Source organism: Stegostoma tigrinum, unplaced genomic scaffold (genome assembly GCF_030684315.1).
Source record: "Stegostoma tigrinum isolate sSteTig4 unplaced genomic scaffold, sSteTig4.hap1 scaffold_410, whole genome shotgun sequence".
Lineage (NCBI taxonomy): Eukaryota > Metazoa > Chordata > Chondrichthyes > Orectolobiformes > Stegostomatidae > Stegostoma > Stegostoma tigrinum.
Genome location: NW_026728338.1, coordinates 46,045 through 58,505, shown reverse-complemented (window position 1 = coordinate 58,505; position 12,461 = coordinate 46,045). Strand labels below are relative to the sequence as shown.

Sequence of the window (12,461 nt, the reverse complement as noted above, 5' to 3'; positions counted from 1 at the left end):
GTCTGTAGGTTTTCCTCCAGGTGCTCCAGTTTCCTCCCACAGTCCTAATGTATGCTTTCTAGGTTAGATTGCTCATGTGAAATTTCACCTTTTTTGTCCCAGGATGCTCAGGTTATGTGGATGAGCAATGGAAAATGCAGGGCTACAGGGATAGGGTTGTAGGATATTTTGAGTGGGGATAGTCTTTGGAGCTTTGTTATAGACTCGATTCACCCAAAGGCATGCTTGTGTAGTGAAGATACTCGATGACTGCAGGATTGCAGTCAAGGGTCCCAGACACCACTCGAGGGGAAATCAGTGATGATCGTCTCATTGAACGCTGCCATTGCATTATGCCAATATCGTCTCTTTAAATCCTGACAGTTAAACTCCTCTATTCTAATTATCTTGTAATTTTTGTTCTTATTTCCCACTATTGATTTGTTTCAGAGGGTACCTTTGTTTGAATTGTTGGACATGGCCTATTCTGTTCATGTGCAGAATTTGACTAATTCTTGGCTTTCAGGAGAAGGGAAAGGATGAACTGGTCAGGACATGCACAGCTTCGCTAACAATTCCCTTTACACTAGTTGTTGATTTTATTACTTGTGTTAGTGGTTGTAATTAGGTTCCATTAACTTGGGAAATGTTTTTCTGCTCTGATGAATTCTCCATCCTATAAATGAAGGAAGTTTTTCTCATCTCTAAAAGAGAGAACAGTCTAATCCTTGACAAGAATCATCAAAATAATTATTATTTACGAAAGGGAAATCATGTCTCTTCGTTTTCTGATCAAGCTGAAGATTCGGTGGGCAATTAATGATATTCAGAAGATCTACTACCCAGTCTTAGCCGCGTTTGGTGTCCCAGGTTAGTTACACCCTGTCAGTGAAGTTTCAAAAAGTGGAATATAATGATTTGTTTCATTGTAACTTTCTGATAGTTTTTTTTTCGAGATCTTCGTTACATTTGAGAAATGAGTAGACATCCAGAAGAATTCCGTTCTTCTACAAGAATTCATTGACATCGTAACACATGCGAGGCAAAAAAAGACATCTTTCTCTCCTGCTGAAGGATGTACACCGTCGATTCTCCCGCTCCTCTGATACTGCCTTACCTGTTGTGTTCCTCCAACGCCACACTGCATTGACTCTGTTTATCTAGCTAGCTGTTCTTTCTTTCTTTCTTTGCATCTTTCTTTCTTTCTTTCTTTCTTTCTTTCCTGCTTTCTTTCTTTCCTTCTTTCTATCGTTCATTCCTCCTTTTACCCTCTTCCTGCGTTTCTTCTCTCCTTTCTCATTTTATTTCATTCCCTCTATTTTCCTCTTTGTTATATTCTAACTTGCCACTAAAAGCCTGTCCTCTAAATCAGGGTTAATATTGGGATTGTCGAAAATCTAATAGCAATTAATAAAATGTATACGTGACCAACAGTACAGAACCAAACATTGGAGATTCTGAATAGTTCATTTCTTTCTAGCATTTCTGTGCTTGTTGGAAAGTATGGCTCCAAACTGCACAGTTATTCCTTTTGTCTTTCACAAAAAAAAACTTTTTTGCTTCTTTTAACATTGTTTCACTGATCCATATGTTTTTGGTAAACAATTTATCTTTTATTCTGATACATACTCCGAATTCACACCGAACATCAAGTCCTGAAGAAAAGAATTGAACTTTATTATACCCGGGTAGCAAGTCCAAGCCAAGCAACCGAGTTTATGTATTATCTGAATAATGGTGACAGCTGCCTAGGATTTCAATTGATAGTGGTCTGTCTCTGGGAGTGGCCAGATTTTAAACATTCAGCAGTGTTGTTCTTTGAAACGCTGCTGTTGTTTTGTTCTGCTGTTGGATTCTTACACAATTTTCTCTGTTATTAATGTTTGGGATACCACATTATTCTTGATTTGAGAGATTCTTTCATCCCTATCATTAATGACAATTTTGGAGACCTAAAGCCTGGAGCATGTTTTCTCACATAATGTCACACCATTGTTCTTTCTTACATTCCGCGTTGGCTGTCTATGAGGCAGCTTTCCCTGAAACTGACCCTTTAGTTCAGCATATTATTGTTGCAGACAAGTCTTAGTTACTTTTTTATTATGGAGCAGCAGTTTATCAAGCAAGTGCTATGTCCTTTCTCTCAGGAATAAGATTGTTTTCATTGTTACGGAAACTCCTTTTGACAAGGATTTCTTCATTGGAATGTTGTTGTAACTGCTTTTATGACCATTTCCCCTCATCCCATTTATTACAGAAACATTGTGTTCAACAGTCATTGCTGCTTCTCTCCTTGTGCAACAGGTTATTGTTTGTTGATTCGTCCAAACGATGAACAGTTATGAATGCTGTGAAGTTTATACTATCAAATATGGTATTGTATTTTTTTTATTTGCGTAGTTATCATTGCCCAGGACTGCAGTGCTGCTATTCTCTGACAAGTAGCACATTTAGATTCATTTCTGTACTGAATGTCAAATAGCACATTTCTGATTAGTTTTCGTATTGATGCCAACACTTAAAATACTCATTGAGAATTAGTTTCAATATTTTCCTGGAAGTAAAGCAAATATAAAAGAGAAGTGTTCCTGCATTACAGCTGAGCTATAATTGATAATTTCCACCCTCTTCTTTCAAGTTAACGTGATTGCAATAACGATCCTGGTTTGGGGAAAGTGTGGCCTTTCCAAATGTGTCACTAATTACCTGGTGGCCATGGCAGCAGCGGATCTATTGGTCATTAACTTCGATCTGATACTACGACAAATTCCTATTGCGTATCGGGCAGAGTTTCTTTTCCTGCATTATGTTCCCTTGTGCAACATCCATGCTGTTATACTTTATGCTGCCACAGACTGTTCTGTCTGGTTCACCGTCATGTTCACCTTTGATCGGTTTGTGGCCATATGCTGCCAAAAGTTGAAAAGTAGACATTGCACCAAGAAAACAGCGTGTGTGGTTTTAGGAACAGTGACGGTGTTGAGTTGTTTGAAAAACATTTTCTGGTATTTCATGTATTACCATCAATATTGGCTTTTTAATGATCCATGGTTCTGCAAGGTACCTCAAAATGTAATTACTTCAATTGCCTGGACCATCGTTGAATTGATGCATTACATAATAACGCCATTATTTCCATTTATTTTGATTCTACTGTTAAACACTTTGACTGTCAGAAACATTTTAGTAGCCAACAGAGCTCGGAGGAGACTGCGGGGTCCAACGACTGGGGACAGTCCCATAGATCCAGAGATGGGCAGTCGTAAGAAATCCATGATTATGTTATTTATTATTTCGGGCAATTTCATCGTGTTATGGGTGATGTTCATTGCTTATTCCATATTGAAACGATTTGATTGGTTGGGGTATCCAGTTCCTCTCCCAACATTCGTGAGAGAGATTGGCTTCATGCTCCAGCTCCTGAGTTGCTGCACCAACACCTTCATTTATGCAGTTACCCAGAGGAAATTCAGAGAAGAGTTAAAGAATGGAATAATGCGTCCCTTCACAAATTTGGTCAAAGTAATTTGATGCGACCTCATGCTCCCAAGTTATTTGTGAAATAATTACATATCTGGGTGCACACAGCGATCAGTGTTGGGGTATTGTCTGCTCCTGATTTATGTATGTAACTTAGATTCTAGTGTAGAAGGGATGATGAGAAAGTTTGCAGATGATACATTAAATTGGTGGGTGGTCGATAGTGCCAAAGATAGCTGTAGATTACAGGAGAATGGAAACGGCTGATCAGAAGGGCAGAGCTGAGCAAATGTAATGCAATCAGTATCAGTGTAAGTTTTTTTGAAAATTCATTCACGGGACGAGGGCATCGCTGAACAGGCTGCATTTATTGTGCATCACTAATTGTCCAGAAGACAGTTCAGAGTCAACCACATTGTTTTGGTGCTGGAGTCACTTGTAGGGTGATAGTTTCCTTCCCTAAAGGACATTAGTGAACCAGATGGGTTTTCCCTGACAATTGGCAACAGATTCAGAGTCATCATTAGACTGGGCTTTCCCAGATATTATATCTGATTCAAATTGCACCATCTGCTCTGGTGGGATTTGAACCCTGGCCCCCAGAACATTATTTGGGTCCAATGAATTAACAGTCCAGCAGTAATTCCACTAGGCCATCACCTCCCCTGCTGATGTAACTGAAGTGGGTAAAGAAGGCAAGGGGTGGTATGATGAACAGTTGGACCTTGGGGAACACAGAGGATAAGAGGGACCTTGATGTGCATAATCATTAGCCCCTTATCATGTCAGGGCAGGTGAATAAATTAGCTGTGAAGACACATTTTTTACTTGCCATTCACATTCTTGATTTCGAGATTAATAGCAGGCATGTGATGCCGGACCTGAGTTCAACACTGCTACACCCTCAGCCTGAGCATGGTGTGCTGTTCTGGAATCATATTTCAGGAACGATGGGTTAACACTGGAGAAGGTGCAGAGGAGATTCACCAGGATGAAGCCTGGGCTGGACTCCTTCAGCCATCAGGGGATTTTGAACAAGTTTTGGAGTTGTTTTCCTTTGAGCAGGGGAGATTGTGAGGGGGACATAAGTGAAATGTATCAAATTATAAAGGGTATGTGTACAATAGAGTGCACGAAAGGTTTTCTCCTTGATGGAGCTGTCAATGACCAGTCACATTGATTTATGTTAATGAGCAGCAGGTTTACAGGAGACGTGAGTAAAAACTTTTCACCCAGTGTTTGGTGGGAATCTGACTCTCGCGGTCTGTAGGTTTTCTGGGCACAGAAACCCATATAATATGAAAGAAGTATTTCAGAATTAGATAAGCCCTGGCAGTGTCCAGGCATACAAAGACAGGGACCAAGGTCAGGAAAATGGGTATATTAGTGCCTTGTCTTGTGCTGCAAATCTCCAAGACTCGATAGCTATTAAACTGACTGTACGCAATGTGTAGCCAGCTTTCCGTTCCCTGATAGATTGGCAGTAAGCTGTGGCTCTGACAATGTCAATGCAACACAGCCTGAGTCTCTACTGTCTGTGCTCACTATGGGTATTTTCTACAGGACGCGATGAAAATTACCTTGAAGAAGGATTTGTTGTGTCCCGTTTCCCTTGGAGATGGGTGTTGCAAAGGTGTCTAGGTATCTGCTTCATGTAAAGCTGAGTATATCGCTTTGTTTCGTTTTTAAAGTAAACAAGAGGAGTATGTGTTGTTGGAGTCGAGCTCACACAGACCCAGGGTTTTATTATATTTTATTATCTTACAAGCAGTTGCTGAAGATGGGCTTTTTGAATTTGAATCTGCTCGATACAGCTGTACCTCTGCTACTGCATACATGTTTGAGTTCTTTCACTGCTGCTGGAATCATTCTGTTGATATTCCTTCTCTTGGAATCAGGGAGATAACAGTTGTGGGGAATCCATTTTCCTGAATGGGCCTTTGCCAATGCTTTAGTTATGTGATGCTTCCATATTAGAACAGTTGATGACTACTCGTTAAATAATATTTCAGCTTGTGAAGTATTTTCACAGAGGTAAATTTACGTCAATTCTTCTTCGTTTGTTTGCATTTTTATTGTAGTGTGAGAATAAAATGATTTTTGCTTGAAGCCTCAGAGTTTGATCAATTTACTTTTAACACAAATACCTTACACTTGCGAGTGAGTGTCGAGGCTAAACACTTCATATGTTTTGAGAGTGTTTGCTCTGGTCCATAACAAGAATTGTTGAATTGCTACAGAATAGACAGAGGCCATTCCAGTGTTGTGCCCGTGCTGGCTCCGAGAAAGTACAGGTCACAAATTGTCTTTAACAGTTAATGAGCCAATTTTTTCACAAATGCCTCACTTGAATTTGCCTCCACCATTATTTGAAGCAATACATTCCGACCCAAATGTTCAGCTGCAAGTTCGATCTTTTCCTCATGTCTACGTTGCATAATAAACCAGGCACTGCACATTGTGCCAGGACACAACATAGACAGGAGTCAAATAGATATTGAACATGATCTCCATGTTTCTCACATGTGTGTCAGAATGAAGCCTTGAGTTTCGAATAGTATTGTGAATGACTCTCTGCCTCTCATCCTTTCACCTCTGTTTAATACTGGCCCAGTTATATCACTCTCTCCTCATGCAAAAGTCCGCAATATCACCCTCGTGTACATTTTTGTCACACCCTCTTTCACTTTTCAGGAGAAATATTCACATCGATCCACCACTGGTTCTCCTGTAACAATTCTGATTAAAAACTTTTACTTATAGTATCTCTGTGTTTATTCTGGCCAAAGTGAACCACTTGAGACTTATTACAACTGCAGTGTTTTCAAATTCCCTTCGGCTTCGCTCTCCCCTGAAGGTGAGGTTTTGAGTTTTTACAAATCAGAAGGGACTTGATGTAAAGCATTAATGCAGCTGGAAGACCGGGAATGTTGAACATTTTTACAACCTCACGGGGCCAGTCTCCCAAATGACAAGTGGCCCAGATCCTGTGATCCCAGTCACTGTGTAATGCTGCAGTGTCTCCCTCTTTTGGAGAGCGACACTTGGACAACGAATGGAGTGCTGAGTTCCTTTGGAGCCTGGAAATTGCATGACACCACATTCGAATTGTCTCTCTGATTGGACCAGATTAACAGCCCCAATCAGCGAACTCAGATTCGATAACGACTGTGTTGCTGACCTTGTTGTGATCATGATACCCAGGACCCCGGTTCTCTGGATGAATAATCTTGTGATAACACCACAGGGGCCATGACAACCCGAGATCTGCAGAACGAATAACCAACATTACCTGCATTTTTGACTCTTCTCATTAGTATTCCTTCCTGCCCTCTATCCCATCCTGCATTAGATCCTTTCCCCATCCCATTGAGCAATTCTCCTGATGTTCAAGAAAATTCACGTGACAGTGAGCATATGATGAGGGTATAACTTAGTGCAGTTATGCAGGACATTGATGAGAGCACAGTCCAAGTGTTTTATGCAGGTTTGCTGTCCCTCCCTGAAAGGTGTATCCTTTCCTTAGAGGGAGTGAAGTAAAGGTTTGTGAGGCAGATCCTGGGAATGGCAGCATTGTACAGTGAAAGGAGACAGGTAACCAATTTTTACCGAGATCAGGAAACATTTCTGCATTCACAGGATGATCAAGCTATGGAATTGTCGATCACAGAAGACTGCAGAGGTCAGGTCACTGATATATTTGCTAAACAGATGCACAAATGTTGTCATTTAAGTGCACCAAATATATATCGGAGAGAGTGGGAATATGCCATTGACAGAGAGTATCAGAAATGATCATATGGAAATGTGGGACAAAAATAGAAGTTGCTGGAAAAGCTTAGCAGGCCTGGCAGCATCTGTGAAGAAAAATATAGAGTTAACATTTCCAATCCAGTGACCCTTCTTCAGAACAGTTCTGAGGAAGAGTCGCTGGACCTGAAACATTACCCCTGACTCTGTCTTCACAGATGCTGCTGGACCTGCTGACATTTTCCAGCAACTTCTGTTTTTGTTCCCTATTTACAGCATCCAATGGCCTTTATTCTGAAAGGCAGAGAAGGTATGAAGGGCCAGGTGACCTACGTCTGTCAGGTTCTATATTTTAGGCAATACGGAAGTAGCCTTTGTTCAGGGCACTTGACAACTTGACAGCCATCTGTGGAAAAGAATTTCACACGTTCGCTGTCTTCTGAGACAGGGGGCTCTTCCTCATCTCTTCATCTCAGTTGATACCCTCTGTTACTGGACACTCCCGCAAGAGGAAATAATTTCACAATATCCAACCTCTCCAAAACGAGAATAGTCGTATATGTTTCCACAATTATGCCTTTCATTTGTCTAAAGTCTGATGACGATAGGCCCAAATCCAGCAACGTCTCCTCATAAGACAGTATCAGATGTGCAAACGTTCTCCGGGCTCTCTCCAATACCAGCATATTTTTCCTGGGAGAATGGGGCTCAAAACTGTTCACAATATTCCAGGGGCATGCTGACCAGTGCCTTGTACAGTTTTAACAAAACCTCCCCGTTTTGTACTCCATTCTGAGCAATAAAACGGCCAACAGCTGATTTCCCCTCCCACCGTTATGTATTGAATTTGGCTGCTCCCTTTTTTGTGATACATGCCTGATGACTCCTGAATCCTTCTCTGCTGTAGCTTTCTGCAGTCTTTCTCCATTTACATAACATTCAGCCCTTCTATTCTTTCCATCACGGAATCTCACGTTTCCCTGACCAAAGGCAGATCATGTAGTGGGTCGGTGGAATGCACTGCCAACGGTGCTCATTGAGTCAGACACATGATGGACATTTAACCTTCTCTTGGATAGGCACATGGATGACAGAAAAAATGAAGGGCATGCAGATTATTTGGACCTTAGAGTAGAATAGTATGCCAGCAACATCTTGGGCTGAAGGGCCTGTACTGTGCTGTAATGTTCGATGTTATATGTTCCATGTCAAACTCAAGTGAGAATAAATGTTTTCACTCAGAGCCTGCTGACTGTGTGGAAATCCCCACCATATAAAGCTGTGGAGCCAATGAACTGAACATACTTCAGAGAGCAACAGGGAGATTTCTTGATATCAAAGGTGTCAAGGGATATGGGAAAACAATGGGAACATGGTGTTGAGATAAAGGACAACTCGTGATTAGATTGAATGTTCCAGCAGGCTTGAGGGGCTGAAGAGCCGACTCTTACATCTATTTATTACTTTCCCTGACAATTTTAATAATCTAGCAATGACACCACGAGGCCATTGCTGTCCTCAGACAGCAATCAAGGTGGGCGTACTAAGTGCATTCAAGGTTGTAGCAGACAGAGTTTCAATCAGCAAGGGAATAAAACACTATGGGGACAAATTGCAAACGTGGAGTTCCTGTTTATCCTGATCCAAACTTCTGGAATGAAAAAATACACGATAAATTTCTGAAGGCTGTGATGCTTAAATCCCACAGAAAACATTGTCCATGTGCTGGATATCACGGGCAAGATCTTGATCTGCACACGTTGAAACTAATTCCCCAATAAAGTCTGTCACTGAGAGATTCTTACGAGTGTCATCCCAATCTTTGAAATAAATAGAAACAGACACTGAGGCTGTGTTCTTCAAGGAATTCCACCAGCACTGGTGTAAATATCAGTGTATAAATCGAGTGGTTAAAAAGGCATTTGGCACACTTGCCTTCATTGCTCAGAGCTTTGAGTATAGGAGTGGGGATGATATGTTAAGTTAGTACAGGACACTGGTGATGCCTCTTCTGTAATACAGTGTCCAGTTCTGATCGCCCAGTTTTAGACAGGATATTATTAAGCTGGGAAGGCTTCAGAAGAGATTTACCAGGATGAGGCGGGAAAGAAAGTTTTGAGTTTACAGGAAAGACTGGATAGGTTGGAAATTTGTTCAATGGAGCTCAGGAGGTTGAGCAGTGCCCTTAGAGAGCTTAATAAAATCATGAGAGGTCGAGAGTTGATGGTAGTTGTCTTTTATGATTGGGAATTTCAAGACTAGCAGCACATTTTTAAGGTGAGAGGAGAGACACTTATGTCAAAAAAGAAGCTTTTTCTCACAGAGAGTCGTTCGCGTATGGAATGAACTTTCTGATGGAGTGGTGGATGCAGGTACAATTACAGCAGATATCTTCATTTTACCATTTGTCCTTTTGCCAATTACTCTAGATCTATTTTCTTCTGGACTCTCAATCCTTCCAACATCAGGAACAGTTCTTCCTCTCCACTCTGTCCAGATTCCTTAATTGGATTTCCTCCCAACATTCTCTCCTCCGAGGAGAACAGACCTCACCCTAATCCATTCAGGCAACCAACATTGCTCAACCCTGGAACCGTTATCACAGCCATCCTGAGCCGTCGGTGCAGAGAAGAGGAACCTGGGCACGTGAAGATCCGAGAGAAGAAGAAATCGAAGAGGCTGGCCTTGGGGATGTGAGCGAGGACGTATTTGTCCAGTTGGAGAGTGGGCAGAATGGTGAGAGCACCGTGATGGTCAGTATCAGGGAAGTGAAGAGTTGGCCTGAGATAGGTCAGTCTCGAGTCAGTGACGAGAACAGCCAAAAGTTAGTGTTTTCCAGAGCAGTGCATTGGAGGAGTAATGATCTTTGATCAGTTTAGTGCCACATTCAGAGTTTCAGTGGCTGTCAGTGAAACTAGTAACCTTTGCTGGCTTTAGAGTAACACTGCTAGTGGTTACAAACATGCATATTGGGAGTAGAAGTAGGCCATTTGGCTCATCATTGCCATTCAAGAAGATCATGGACTTATTTTATCTTTTGAATTCCACATTCTCATCCCCTCCCAATTGTCTTTCATTCACCATGCCCAACACAAATCTACCTCCGCTTTAAAAACACCCACTGACCCTTAACATCCACTGATGTATGAGGCACTTCCAAAGCCTTGAAGTGAAAGAAGTTCCCCGGATCTCTGTCCTAACAAGCAACCCCAACCTGAAGTTTTAAATAATGGCTCCCTAGTGCTGGACTCACCCCCTAAGAGGAAACATTTTTATTGCCTTGTCATCTTCCCACCTTGGGTAGATAAATGATTAACCCTACTGCCTCCCTATTAGGGACCCAGGTTCAATTCTACCCCTGGGTGCCTGTCTGTGTGGAGTTTGGATGTTTTGTGTGGGTCTCCTCTGGTTTCCTCCCAGAGTCCAAAGATGTACAGGTTAGGGTGGATTGGCCATGCTAAATTGTCCCGTAGTGCCCAGGGATGTGCGGTTAGGGTGGATTGGCCGTGCTAAATTGCCCCATAGTGCCAGGGATGTGCGGTTAGGGTGGATTGGCCATGCTAAATTGCCCCGTAGTGCCAGGGATGGGCAGGTTAGGGTGGATTAGCCATGCTAAATTGTTCTGTAGTGCCCAGGGATATGCAGCTTAGGGTGGGTTGGCCATGCTAAATTGTCCTGAAGTGCCCAGGGATATGCAGCGTAGGGTGGATTGGCCGTGCTAAATTGTCCTGTAGTGCCCAGGGATGTGTGGGTTAGGGTGGATTGGCCGTGCTAAATTGCCCCGTAGTGCCTAGGGATGTGTGGGTTAGCGTGGATTGGCTGTGCTAAATTGTCCTGTAGTGCCCGGGGATGTGCAGGTTAGGGTGGATTAGCCATAGCCATAGCCAGAGTTATAAGGATGGAGGGAGCTCTTTGGGGGATGGGTGAGGACTTGATGGGCTGAATGTCCTGTTTCCACACTGCAGGCATTCTATGATGAGGACTTTATGCACGTCGCAAATTGCCCCACGATATCAAGGCATGAGTTAATTCATTCCTGACCTTTGGTCTCCATGGTGAAGAATGTCCAGCATTTCTCTGTCAGTTTTCTTCCTATCCCCTTCAGAAAGATTCAACTCCCTTTCACATTCGCTTTCACAAGGCACCGACTTTGCTGGAAGACCTCTCCAAAGTGGCTACTCCTCCAGAGCACTTAGGCTCTGAACCAGCTGCATAACTGTACGACAGTCAGACGTATCTGACAATAAGCTCATTCCATTTACTTTCACTGACATCACATCAGTAAGGCCAGATGGGAATCAAAAATTGTTTGGTTTTGAAATGGATCTTGCTGAACTAAAACATAGCCACCCAACTGCATGATACAAATTGATGACAATTTCTGGGCAGTTTCAGTCAGCAATTAGCAGCTCAGATTCCAGAGTTTAACACACTTGGAATTGCATGGACATTCCAAGTGATGACCATGATGGAGCATTAAAATTGTATGTCTCTCCAGCAGTAACTGGTAACAATGAAAGTTATTGAAAAGTCTTGTGCCTGTAAAGGTGCTACTGGGCCATAATCTGAGACTAGAAAGCCTCAGTATAATTGCAATGGTGCTCATAGCCCCATTAATCTCCGAAAGTGAGCAATGTATTGATCAGTGAAACTGACTCCTATACCCGTCACTGAAAATCCCCTGGTCTTTATAAACATTAGTTGTACATTACTGAAGCTTTGCCTCAATCTGCTGAGTATTTTCCCTGCTGGTAACACTCAGTTTGTGTCAAGTGAGTTGAGCCTGCAAGACAAGCAGCAAAATAGCCAGGATCCATTCTAACAGCGAAGCCTGCCTTGAGGAAACGGTCTCACCATAATTCAGAAAGAAACCTCGTTTTTAACTGAAGAGTGGACAAAGCAACCTCACACAGCCGTGCCGTTGTGGATTTGTTAATGAACTCATCAACCCCTGCCTTGGCTAACTGATCCCTGCCGAATCTGAGTTCCTCCAGGAAAGAATCCTTACTGGACACTAACTTTCTGTGCTCTGACAGTCATGTGCATTAATGTTCAAGCTTTGGTGATTCCGAATTAGCAAATCTTCCTTTTCTTATTTTCTACCTTGTGATGCGTGTGCGAGTTATATCAATCATTCCCCAGGCTTAATAAATCATGTTTCTGATTCAACCCGAAAGAGAGTTTGTGGTGGGCGAGTTTAAAAATTGGAATGAGTAAACAAACGAAGCACACAGTTGCCTGTTCTTAAAAAA

At 42.2% G+C, this 12,461-nt stretch overlaps 1 protein-coding gene across 1 annotated transcript; it reads left to right on the top strand.

The window, feature by feature from the left end:
* Positions 1-704: 704 nt before the first annotated feature.
* Positions 705-5,534, top strand: LOC132208467 (probable G-protein coupled receptor 139). Its single transcript, XM_059644013.1, has 2 exons — positions 705-849; positions 2,618-5,534. The coding sequence occupies exons 1-2, from the start codon at positions 753-755 to the stop codon at positions 3,508-3,510; spliced, it is 990 nt and encodes a 329-aa protein (XP_059499996.1). The 5' UTR covers positions 705-752; the 3' UTR covers positions 3,511-5,534.
* The last annotated feature ends 6,927 nt before the right edge of the window (positions 5,535-12,461 follow it).